Genomic DNA, 12598 nt, shown 5'->3' on the forward strand with positions numbered 1-12598 from the left:
AAGAGTTCCAGATTTCCGCTGCCCTTTGTGTGAAGAAGTGCTTCCTGACATCATGTCAATGTATTATTATAGTGCTGTGGCTGACTGTAGAGTGAGCTCCAACCACAACCTCACAAGTACAGCACTCAATCTACATCTAAAGAGCAGCTAGCTTTACTTGAGTCTGGAATGACGAATCTTCCTGTACACTTCACGGCACTAACCTGCGCTCTCGCCCAGTAAATGAGGAAACAGACTAAGTTTAGCTGCAGAAAAATTTCTTGACCTGAACATTTCCTTCATGTGGCAGGTAGCAACTGATCCAGAGGTGAGAGGGAGGCAAAGACATATAAGTCGCAGCAAAATGTCTGGATTTTTAAAAAAAATCTCCACAGACTTGCAGTATTCGAAAATTCCTCATTTTGAGTGCAAAATCCATACACGCAGGTTTCTGACGGCCGTGCCAGTGAGTAAAATCTGACAGGTGTGAATGTAATTGTAAAGATGGTAACCCCCTCTAATGGCGCAGGGACCAAAGTACTACAACATATGAACAGCGTACTGTATTAAGTGAGCACCCTCTACTGGGCAAGTTAGTGAGATCGGTAGTGGCTAAAATATTCCAAATCAGGAATTGCCCATGGACCACAAACAAGGGGTGAGTATCAAAGAAGTACTCCTTTCCCTCCACATTATGTGTATCTATGTATATGTGTGTGTGTATATATATATATATATGTATCTCCAAAGATGTGGTGTTTGGATTATAATAAGAACTGCAATTGATGTATTTTAGTTTTGTCCCAGTATATAAGTCTGATTAGTGTCAGGGCAGCTGTGTTACTGCATCACACGAGATATCCCTCCCAATAGAATAAACACCAAACATAATGAAGCTGTAACTAGAGAATGGATACAGGTGTTGGTTCTGGGTTAGAATCTAATTGAGTGAGTCAGATGGGTTTATATATAGAAACAAACACCTGGGAATGAGTTACAGGCTGGAGTTTGCAAGAGTGGTTTGAGATTCTATTTGTTGTCACTGCTTTGGACATAAGAACATAACAAATAAGAGTAGGAGTAGTCCATACGGCCCCTCGAGCCTGCTCCGCCATTCAATAAGATCATGGCTGATCATCGACCTCAGCTCCACTTTCTCGCCTGATCTCCATATCCCTTGATTCCCCTAGAGTCCAAAAATCTATCGTATCTCAGCCTTGAATATACTCACATTGGCCAGTGTGCTCCTCGTAGTGGCGGTGTGACGTCATTCATACGGAATAGAGTTGTCCCCTTCTGCTGAGGTCAAAGCTGGGCGAGGCCAGGATATGAGTGGGGCAGAGATTGTAGCTTTGTTGCTCCAGACACAGTGATGGAAATGAGGAAACAAAAGTACTTCACCTCCTAAGCCGCTTGATGTGCCTCAATAATTCCGAGACTCGAAGTTAGCAGAACAAAAACAAGGCTTTTATTAACTTAGAACGTAACACGTAAGAGAGAGAGATGTCTCCCTTCTGGAGACTGAGGCCAGACTGAGTTAGCTTACAAACAGGGCCAGGTATGGGCGGAGCCCTACACACAGCACATTCCAGTATACAATACAGCACATTCCAGTACACAATACAATGAGGTCTGGGGGAAGGGAAATGACACTGAAACCGATCTCAGTCACAGGCAGTGATGAATGGAAGATTTCATCACATTCACCCCTTCTATAGATTTAGTCTGTTCGGGGGTTTGATAGTCCTCTGCGACCGACGTGGCTGTTGCGGTGCCGCGGGTGTCGGCTGGGTGTCCCTGGTAGCCTCCTGGGTCTCTGCCGGGGGTGCCGCCAGGGTTGTTGAAGGGGTAGTTGGTGGGGGTGCCGTTGGTCGGTGTTCTTCCGGGGGTGATGAAAGAGTAGTGGGTGGGTAAGAGTTGCTGTGATCGTCGTTGCCGCTATTGCCGTGGTTGTTGTCGATGCCGGCTGGGGCGACGTCTTTTATGGACACGGTGTCCTCCCTTCCGTCGGCGTGCCGGACATATGCGTATTGGGGGTTGGCGTGGAGTAGGTGTACTGGCTCCACGAGAGGGTCCGTCTTGTGGCCCCTCACATGCCTTCGCACGAGTACCGGACCTGGGGTGGAGAGCCATGACGGCATGGATACGCCTGAGGTGTATTTCCGGGGAAAGACAAACATTCGTTCATGAGGCGTGGTATTAGTGGCCGTACACAATAGCGACCGTATCGAATGGAGCACATCCGAGAGGACTTCCTGCCAGCGGGAGATAGGGAGGCCCTTGGTCCTTAGAGCTAGAGTGACTGCTTTCCATACTGTCCCGTTCTCTCGCTCCACTTGGCCGTTACCCCGGGGGTTGTAGCTGGTGGTACGGCTCGTGGCGATCCCCCTGGACAGCATGTACTGGCGTAGCTCTTCACTCATGAAGGACGCCCCCCTATCCGTATGGATGTAGCTCGGCATACCGAACAGGCAGAACAGGCTGTTGAGGCATTTAATGACCGTGGCGCTGGTCATGTCTGGGCAGGGGAAGGCGAATGGGAACCGGGAGTATTCGTCCACAATGTTCAGGAAGTAAACATTGTGGTCGACGGACGGGAGGGGGCCCTTGAAATCTAAGCTGAGCCGCTCAAAGGGCTGTGTAGCTTTGATTAAGTGGGCTCTATCTGGGCGGTAGAACCGAGGCTTGCACTCAGCGCAAGTGCGGCAGTTCCTGGTCAGGGATCGAACTTCCTCAATCGAGTAGGGTAAGTTACGGGACTTTATGAAGTGGAACAGCCGCGTGACCCCTGGGTGGCAGAGGTCGTTGTGGAGGGTCTGTAGCCGATCCCCGGTGGCGCTGGCACACATCCCTCGTGAGAGGGCGTCAGGGGATTCGTTAAGGGCCCCTGGCCGGTAAATGATGTCGTACTCGAAGGTGGAGAGCTCGATCCGCCACCTAAGAATCTTATCATTTTTAATCTTCCCCCCTCTGTTTATTATTGAACATAAACGCTACCGACCGCTGGTCGGTAAGTAGGGTGAAGCGTTTGCCGGCTAGGTAGTGGCGCCAGTGGCGCACTGCCTCCACGATGGCTTGGGCCTCCTTTTCCACGGAGGAGTGTCTGATCTCGGGCCCTTGGAGGGTCCTCGAGAAGAAAGCTACGGGCCGCCCCGCCTGGTTGAGGGTGGCCGCCAAGGCGAAGTCAGACGCATCACTTTCCACTTGAAATGGAGTGTTCTCGTCCACTGCCTGTAGCGTGGCCCGCTCAATATCCTGCTTAATGCTTTTGAAGGCGGCGTGGGCCTCAGCAGAGAGCGGGAAAGAGGATGCTTTCAAGAGGGGGCGGGCTTTGTCGGAGTAGTTGGGGACCCATTGGGAATAATAAGAAAATAACCCCAGGCACCTTTTCAGGGCTTTGGGAGTGTTGGGCAGGGGCAGCTCCCGTAGGGGGCGCAATCGGTCGGGGTCTGGTCCGATTTCCCCATTCTCCACCACGCTGCCTAGTATGCAGAGGCGCGTGGTGTTGTAAACGCACTTGTCCTCGTTGTAGGTGAGGTTGAGTTTTTGTGCGGTTTTCAGGAACCTCTCGAGGTTCGAGTCGTGATCCTGCTGGTTGTGACCGCAGATGGTGACGTTGTCGAGGTAGGGGAAGGTTGCCTGCAAGTGGTGGTCATCGACCATGCGGTCCATCTCCCTCTGGAAGACCGAGACCCCATTCGTCACCCCAAAGGGGACTCTGAGGAATTGGTAGAGGCGCCCGTTCGCCTCGAAGGCGGTGTACGGGCGGTCCTCTGGTCTGATAGGGAGCTGGTGGTACGCTGACTTGAGGTCGATGGTGGAGAACACCCGGTATTGGGCGATTTGGTTCACCGTTTCTGATATGCAGGGTAGCGGGTAGGCGTCTAGTAGGGTGTACCTGTTGATCGTTTGACTATAGTCGATCACCATCCGTTTCTTCTCGCTACCCCTTACCACTACCACTTGGGTGCGCCACGGGCTGTTGCTGCGTTCAATAATGCGCTCTTTCAGTAGCCTGTCTACCTCGGTCGCGATAAACCGCCTGTCCTCCCAGCTGTACCTCCTGCTTTTGGTCGCTATTGGCCGGCAGTTAGGGGTAAGGTTTGCGAATAGCGAAGGCAGCTTTACCTTCAGGGTAGCCAGACCGCACACTGTGAGGGGCGGCTGGGACCCACCGTACTTGAGCGTGATGCTTTGGTGGTTGCACTGGAAATCCAGGCCCAAGATCACGCTCGCACATAGGTTCTTCATGATTAATACTTTAAAATTATCATATACAGTTCCGTTAACGCACAATTGTACCGTGCAGTAACCCAGAATGGTCGATGTCTGGGTTTTGTCAGCCATAGAGATGGTACCCTGAGTAGGGACCACCTTTAGGGAGAGTTGTTGTGCCAGTTCTGGGTGGATAAAGCTCTCCGTGCTTCCGCTGTCAATTAAACATTTAACCCGGCACCCGTTTACCTCGATGTCCACCATTGATCTGGATAGCGGGTGCGGCCTGGTCTGGTCCACTGTGACCGATGCCACTGTAGGGCCCTGATCGATACAAGATGGCGTCCACGCTGTCTGCTCACAAGATGGCGGACCCCACGAGGTCGGGCAAGATGGCGTCCAAGATGGCCGCTCCCACGGCGCACACGCGGCGGTAGCGGGTTTTCCGGCGGTTGGTTTTCCGTCGGGGTTCCCTCTGCACACCTTCCCGAAGTGCCCCTTCTTACCGCACTTAAAGCAGGTGGTGCCTTTCGCCGGGCACAGGTTTCTGGTGTGCTTTGGCTGCCCGCAGAAGTAGCAGTTGGGTCCCTGACGCGTCGCGGCTGTCGTAGGGCTTCTGGGGGGAGAGCGGGGCCCAGCCGGTGTCGGGCTGTCGGGCGGGGAAGATGCCTTCCAAGATGGCGGCGCCCTCGGTGCACACGTGGCGGCGTGGACGGCGCGGGCTGAAGAGTAGGCGTCCGAGTTTCTCTGGGCCACATCCAGGGATCGCGCGGTGTCCGCAGCCTGTTTCAGGTCCAACCCCGTTTTTTCCAGCAGTCTTTGCCGGATGTAAGTGGAGCTGAGGCCTGTGATGAAGGCATCGCGAACAAGCTCGTCAGTGTACACTGCGGCTTTTACATCTCGGCACTTGCAGTCTTTGCCAAGCATTTTCAGAGTGCTTAGGAACTCCTCCACCGATTCCCCAGGTCGCTGTGCGCGGGTAGCGAGCAGGTGCCTAGCATACACCTCATTCGTAGGCTGCTGGTAATGCGCCTTTAAGATGTCGCAGGCGGCAAGGTACGTCTCGGCGTCTTGGATGAGGGGGTAAACCCGGTGGCTTACCCAATTCCGCAGAATTCCGAGTCTCATCCTCGCAGCGTCCGCAGCGTCTTTGACGGCTGCGGAATTGTCCAGGAAGAATTCCATACACTCAAACCAGTGTCCGAAGCGTGCTGATGCGTCCGGAGCATGTTGATCCAAATCCAAACGTTCGGGTTTCAGGAGTTGATCCATAGTGTTGAAAAATAAGTTAATAAAATTGATGTGCCTCAATAATTCCGAGACTCGAAGTTAGCAGAACAAAAACAAGGCTTTTATTAACTTAGAACGTAACACGTAAGAGAGAGAGATGTCTCCGTTCTGGAGACTGAGGCCAGACTGAGTTAGCTTACAAACGGGGCCAGGTATGGGCGGAGCCCTACACACAGCACATTCCAGTATACAATACAGCACATTCCAGTACACAATACAATGAGGTCTGGGGGAAGGGAAATGACACTGAAACCGATCTCAGTCACAGGCAGTGATGAATGGAAGATTTCATCACACCGCTATCCCTGTCAGTTCCACGCCAATTTTCTTTCTCCTTTTTTCCCCCTGATGTTGGTAAGTATGACCTAAGGTCTCCTGGTCCAGTGTTCTGACAGTAGCAGCTTCAGCATGCTCAGGCTCTCCGTTCAGAAATATTTGCTGCAGTTTGTTTTGTGGCACCGTTTTTGTAACCCCTGTTTCTTTCCACAGCGACTCCCACCAGCATGTCTGTCTCTGGAATTTTCCGTGCTCCGCACTATTTCTTGGCCAAGGCACAAAGATTCGTGTCCCTGTGCAAACAACCACATGTCTCCGTGTGGGTTTCGTCGCGATGGAAACACTCTGACTCTCAGCGGTACAAGGCTGTGATTTTTGACATGGGTGGAGTTCTGCTTCCTTCTCCGTACAAGTTGGCTGCTGGTGAGCAGATGTGCAGAGATTTTATTTGTTTTTTTTAAAAATTAATTCCCTCGGAAGCGAACTTTTACAGGTTTGTTAATGGAGTGGCATATTTTATCTAAAAACAGCTTGTGCAAAAATGATTGCTGCCCCCTCGTGGCTCAGTGAAACCATGAAGATCCCAGGGACCATGCCTGATATGTGCTGAATTAACTGATCCCATCTGGGATAACTCTAAGGGCAATATAATCTGCCTCAGTGGCCTCGGGCAAGAGAGGGGAAAAATTGGCCACGATTGCTTCTCCTGAATACTATCCACTAACCCCTGCTGGGAGCGGGCATGTATGGATGTTGGAAAAGGTACAGTTCTGGTCACTGAGAAACAAAGACCTTTATGCACTGGAAGCAGTGCAGAGAGGAATCAGGAGGCTGATTTCTAGCGGTAAGGGTTGGAGCTATAAAAAGACTGGAGAAACCTGGGGGGAGAAATGACGTCATCGCCGTGCACAGCAATGTCATCGCGCCCCGGCTGCGATCTTCAGTAGCGCCTCCTGACTTACCGCCGGACGCTATGTCCAACGGGGTCAGGGGGGCCTAATTAAAGGCGAGGTGCTGGGCGGCCATTTTTGTTGCTGGCCGCTTGCCAGCACCTGCCTCCATTGCCGTCCCTGGCCTCCTGAGCACCCCTCCTCCCCACTCCCGCCGAGTGCCGGCTGCGCTCCATGAGCCCGGCACTTCTCTTGAGTGCCGGGCTCTTTTGCCGGCACTCTGATCCCGGTGGCTCAGCTGAAGGGGAGGAAGGCCTGCAAAACCGCAGCGCGACGTGCCGCGATATTCCCTTGCAGCGCCCCAAGAGGGAGGCGGGGTGCTTCCAGTAGTGCCCCGCTTCCCTCTTGGGGCGCTATTGATGAATTTCGGCCGCAGGGACGCTAATTTTTTTGGTGCGCTAAAAGTAGAGGTCTTATATAAGGAAATGGAAAAGGTAAATACGGAATATTGCTTTAAATTAAACTGAGTAGGACGAGGTAACACGGGTTCAAATTAGTAAAAGGTCAATTTAAAACTGCTATCAAGAATTAGTTCTACACACCGTGTGATTAACATTTGGAATGGATTTTCAGATAGAGTAGTGGAGGTGAAAACCATGGAATCTTTTAAAAAAAAACAATTAGATGGTGAAATGGCGGGATTTATAGTGTCTTTTTGGATGGATGAATTAGGATGGGTCAAATGACCTTGCTCATATTAATTTCTTGTAATCTTGTGAGCATTGGGCTTGGCTGTGGTGCCACCTGTGGTTGAATAGCCTACAGGCAATCACTGTCCAGGCTCACACTTGAATAATTGCCACTTGGGCAAGGTACTGGAGGGCATCCAGCAGCCATGGAGCTATGCCCCAGCAAGGAATCAACTACCACCAGGAGAAAATTGGCGTGGTGAGGGGGTGAAATGCTCCTGTTCTCCAGTGCACCTCTAACCCAACCTGCTATATCAGCTAGAGTATGATAGCCAACCTGCTATATCAGCTAGAGTATGATATCCAACCTGCATTCCGTCACACCTCTCGAGCAGGGTTTTTAAAATATGTAATAGTGGGCATGATAGAATAGAACTAGAACTTGCATTTATAGATGTCCTTGAATCATCTCGTAGATGGAGAGATAGGACAAAGGGTTGCACATGCAATTCTGCGTTCCTTGCCTCCGCTGTGCCATTCTTAGGGAAGTAATGAGTTGAGGCCAAGCACTTTTTTGAAGGGACCAATGGGGGTGGGTGGACAGACTCATTCCTTGGCTGCTTTTGCACCTTTCCTACTGGAAGGTTTCAGAGTGTTAGTAGTGAAGAACCAGGAACAGGTTTTCCGCTCTCTTAGCTGTGCGGGCTTGGGGGTGGAATACCTGTACTTAAAGTATGTGGCCGTGCGTAGGAAAATATGAAATATAGTAAATTCTGTCATTTTCTACGTTCTTTAGTTCTGCGTTAGTTGAAGTAGCTATAGAGCACCCACTGTATACAGGTTTTATAGCTCCTCCACCTCCAGTATTCTATAATCTGTGACCTGTGCCCCTTTGTATTCAATAGAATTGGAGCTGCAGAATGGTCTTCAAGCTGGATCGATCTGGCAAGCTATATTATCTGGGGAGAAACGCATTGCCTGGGACCGGTGCATGAGAGGAGAACTGACATTCGAGGAGCTTGTAAAAGTGTGCAGCAAAGAGGTGGGGGCTGCAGTAAGTATTATATATTGAGTCTGATGTCTCGGGTTTAAAATAACAATTCTCCCACTCCCCCCACCAATTTTCTTGCCTCTTCTCCTGAGGATACTGACTGCTGCTGAGGTACTCTACGTGGCTGTCTAGTTCCCTCGCACGAGGCTCCCCCAATGACCTAGGGAGTGAAGCGGCTACCAGTGCAGTAATCAGCCATACTCGCCAAAAAGGTGCAATTCTTTTTTCCTGTTTTCCTGAGCTAGCTGATCCCAGCTGGGTCAATAAGTGTAGTACTGCAATCATCCACAGTGCCCTGCGTTAGGGAGCAGATAAAAACAGCCAGGTTTCCCAGTATGCCCCTTTTAACATGACCTATTAGTTCACCTCTAAATTATCTCTCTTTTATTGATGGTACTGTGGCCAGTGTACCTCTGAACATTTTGACTCGTTCCTTATAAGTTGCAACCCCAATCCTACATGCTCATCCTTCTCTACATTCCTACTGTGTTGAAATCAAGACTCGGTGCGTGGTCTGCTACTTTAACACCTTCTGTTTCAGGACTTCCAAACTGTGGGGCTCCTTGCCTTCCTCAGTTTTCCAGTCCTCATGCAGGCTTAAAACCTAAGTTTGGCATCACCTAACATTACTTCTTGGTTTACCTTTCTTCAGCTTCTACAGCTATATAAAAAGAAAAAGGGTGGCTAAAGTGAACGTTGGTCCCTTAGAGGATGGGACTGGGAAACTAGTGGTGGGGAACATGGAGATGGCAAAGACGCTGAACAAATATTTTGTATCAGTCTTTACAGTAGAGGACACTAAAAATATCCCAACACTGGACAAACAGGGGGCAATGGGGGGGAGGAGCTAAACACGATTAAAATCACTAGAGAGATGGTACTCAGTAAAATAATGGGACTTAAGGCGGATAAATCCCCCGGACCTGATGGCCTACATCCTAGGGTCTTGAGAGAAGTGGCGGTAGGGATTGTGGATGCATTGGTGATCATTTTCCAGAACTCCCTGGACTCAGGAAAGGTCCCGGCAGATTGGAAAACTGCTAACGTAACACCCTTATTTAAGAAGGGAAGTAGACAAAAAGCTGGAAACTATAGACCAGTTAGCCTAACATCTGTGGTTGGCAAAATGTTGGAGTCCATTATTAAGGATACAGTAACAGAGCATTTGGATAAACATAATTTAATAGGACAGAGTCAGCATGGTTTTACGAAGGGGAAGTCATGTTTGACAAATTTGCTTGAATTCTTTGAGGATGTAACATACAGGGTGAATAAAGGGGAACCAGTGGATGTAGTGTATTTAGACTTCCAAAAGGCATTTGACAAGGTTCCACACAAAAGATTACTGATCAAGATAAAAAATCACGGGATTGGGGGTAATATACTGGCATGGGTGGAAGATTGGCTATCTAACAGAAAACAAAGAGTTGGGATAAATGGTTCGTTCTCGGGCTGGCAATCAGTAACTAGTGGTGTTCCGCAGGGGTCAGTGCTGGGACCCCAACTCTTTACAATCTATATTAACGATTTGGAGGAAGGGACCGAGTGCAACATATCCAAGTTTGCCGACGATCCAAAGATGGGAGGGAAAGCAGTGAGTGAGGAGGACATAAAAAACCTGCAAAAGGACACAGACAGGCTAAGTGAGTGGGCAGAGATTTGGCAGATGCAATATAATGTTGGAAAGTGTGAGGTTATGCACTTTGGCAGAAAAAATCAAAGAGCAAGTTATTATCTAAATGGAGAGAAACTGCAAAGTGCTACAGTACAAAGGGATCTGGGGGTCCTGGTGCATGAAACACAAAAAGTTAGTATGCAGGTACAGCAGGTGATCAGGAAGGCCAATGGAATCTTGGCTTTTATTGCAAGGGGGATGGAGTATAAAAACAGGGAAGTCTTGCTGCAGTTATACAGGGTATTGGTGAGGCCACACCTGGAATACTGCGTGCAGTTTTGGTTTCCATATTTAAGAAAAGATATACTTGCTCTCGAGGCGGTTCAGAGAAGGTTCACTCGGTTGATTCCAGAGATGAGGGGGTTGACGTATGAGGAAAGGTTGAGTAGGTTGGGACTCTACTCATTGGAGTTCAGAAGAATGAGAGGCGATCTTATCGAAACATATAAGATTGTGAGGGGGCTTGATCGGGTGGATGCGGTGAGGATGTTTCCACTGATGGGTGAGATTAGAACTAGGGGGCATAATCTTAGGATAAGGGGCTGCCCTTTCAAAACTGAGATGAGGAGAAACTTCTTCACTCAGAGGGTAGTAAATCTATGGAATTTGCTACCCCAGAGAGCTGTGGAAGCTGCGACACTAAATAAATTTAAAATGGAGATAGACAGTTTCCTAGCTGATAAGGGAATTAGAGGTTACGGGGCGAGGGCAGGGAAGTGGACGTGAGTCTAGATTCAGATCAGCCATGATCCTATTGAATGGCGGAGCAGGCCCGAGGGGCCGTATGGCCTACTCCTGCTCCTATTTCTTATGTTCTTATGTTCTGTTTGTTAGGTGGGGAGAGGATTCTTCTGGGAGTTCCTTCCTGCACACTCAAATAGCCGCATTATGTAGGCTCACATCTAAAGAGCAACCACTTGTCAAAAGGTACTAGTGTCAGTGTCTTCAGGAGAGAAGGGAAAAAGATTGGGGGAGAAGTAAGTTCTTAATCTGACGTCAAATGTATGTTTGTCTGCCTGTCTCAGATCCCCTTTTGTTTGGGGCCTGTATGTGAAAATAAAGACAACTATGACTCGTTCAGATATTATCCTCCTGCATCCAGTACAGAAACAGAGCATGTAAAGAACAATTTGCACTGATACAGACACACCTGCTTGTGTGGAACTCCCAGGTCTTCAGACTGCATGAGAGTAGGATTGACTGTCCTGGTAAATCGTTCTCTGCTTTCTCTGTCCACTCCTGGCCACCCCTGCTTCCTTTGCATCTTTCTCCCTTTTCATTCACTGCCCATTTTGTGTCCTTTCTTCTGCTTGGTGAGCAGGAATGTGGATTAACTGTGTGGTGTCGGTGGTGGGGTTATTTACCCATATTTTGCATTCCTAAAATGTGGCATTGCTTTCCATTCACCCTCAGCGGTGCAGATACTGTATTGTTGTGTTCCACCTCTTTTTATTTTTCTCATTTGTAATGCCTCTGCTGTTTTTCTTTTCCTGTATCGCCTCTTGTTATATTATTGCCTCTGTCAGTGTCGTGTTTTCACCTCTTATTTTCTCCTTTTTTTGGTCCCTTCCCTGCACCCACTTTAGGCCTTTCTGTTCAACACTGTTCCCAGGGCTGCTGTGTAACCAGCCACCAGGAAGTCTGAATGGCACAGTCCTTGCTCTGCGTGAATCGTCCAGCTTGATTGGCCACCCTTCACGTCAACACCAGGCTGACAGCATGGCCTACATCTGAAACTTAGGAGATGGGGAATTGTAGACACAAATCCTTAACCTACCACCAGTGCACTGCACCTAATAGTCTCAGCCCAGTCTTGCTCCTCTCTGCATCTTCGTCCCTCTCTTCATTGTCTTGTTCACCTTGCTCTCAGTTTCCCTGGTCTTGCACACATGCACTCTCTCTCCCTTTCAGTCCCTACCCCCAAATCTTGACCAATCTCTCATCTTTTATTTTACTCTCATTTCTGATTTCGCAGCCATCCTCACTCAGACTTTTGCTGCTGCCATCCCGTTGTCGTTCATGCTCTCCCTGTTCTTTTATTTTCTCTCTTTTTTTCTCTCGTGTACTGTTTCTTGGCTCTTGCTGTTTCTCTTGCTTGGCTTTCTTTTGCTGTCACTCTCCTCGCTCTCTCTCTCTCTCTCACATTGTTTCTCTCTGTCACTAACTCGAACAGTTTTCCTTTTCTTTACACAGAATCAGACCTCTGATCCAATCCAGTCCTATTTATTAGAAGTGACAAATCATCTGAGAAATCAGCCTTGTCCTGCGATGAGAGAAGCAGTCCAGTGTATCAGGGCGGAGGGACTGCAAACTGCTGTACTGACTAATAACTTCTGGCTCAAAGGCCAGAGTTTCTTGCCTTTGGAGAAAGTTCATTTTGATGTGGTGAGTACAATTCATCAAGCACTTCAGGATTTTATTTCCTTTCTTGCATCTCTGCTGTGGTAGGTGCGTAAGGGAAAACTCTGATTAGAACTACTTTTTGGTGCAGCAGTGCTGAGCATTAGCGTGCTACCACTCGGTGCCACAGAGT

The 12598-nt window shown here is 49.1% G+C and overlaps 1 protein-coding gene across 7 annotated transcripts in view; it reads left to right on the forward strand.

Annotated features, from left to right (window-relative positions):
• The window catches only part of LOC147103625 (acyl-CoA dehydrogenase family member 10-like), a 65274-nt gene that overhangs the window by 5608 nt on the left and 47068 nt on the right, over positions 1-12598 (forward strand). For 6 of the 7 annotated variants that reach the window (XM_085961371.1, XM_085961368.1, XM_085961375.1 and 3 more), the window contains exons 2-4: positions 5974-6183; positions 8245-8393; positions 12259-12450. In XM_085961371.1, coding sequence (XP_085817497.1) covers positions 5988-6183; positions 8245-8393; positions 12259-12450 — 537 coding nt within the window. In that variant the 5' untranslated portion in view covers positions 5974-5987. The remainder of the gene's footprint in view (positions 1-5973; positions 6184-8244; positions 8394-12258; positions 12451-12598) is intronic. The other variant, XM_085961374.1, reaches the window with a different exon arrangement.

This window comes from Somniosus microcephalus, chromosome 19 (assembly GCF_052327205.1).
Source record: "Somniosus microcephalus isolate GS21.2 chromosome 19, FLI_Smic_1.0, whole genome shotgun sequence".
Taxonomy (NCBI): domain Eukaryota; kingdom Metazoa; phylum Chordata; class Chondrichthyes; order Squaliformes; family Somniosidae; genus Somniosus; species Somniosus microcephalus.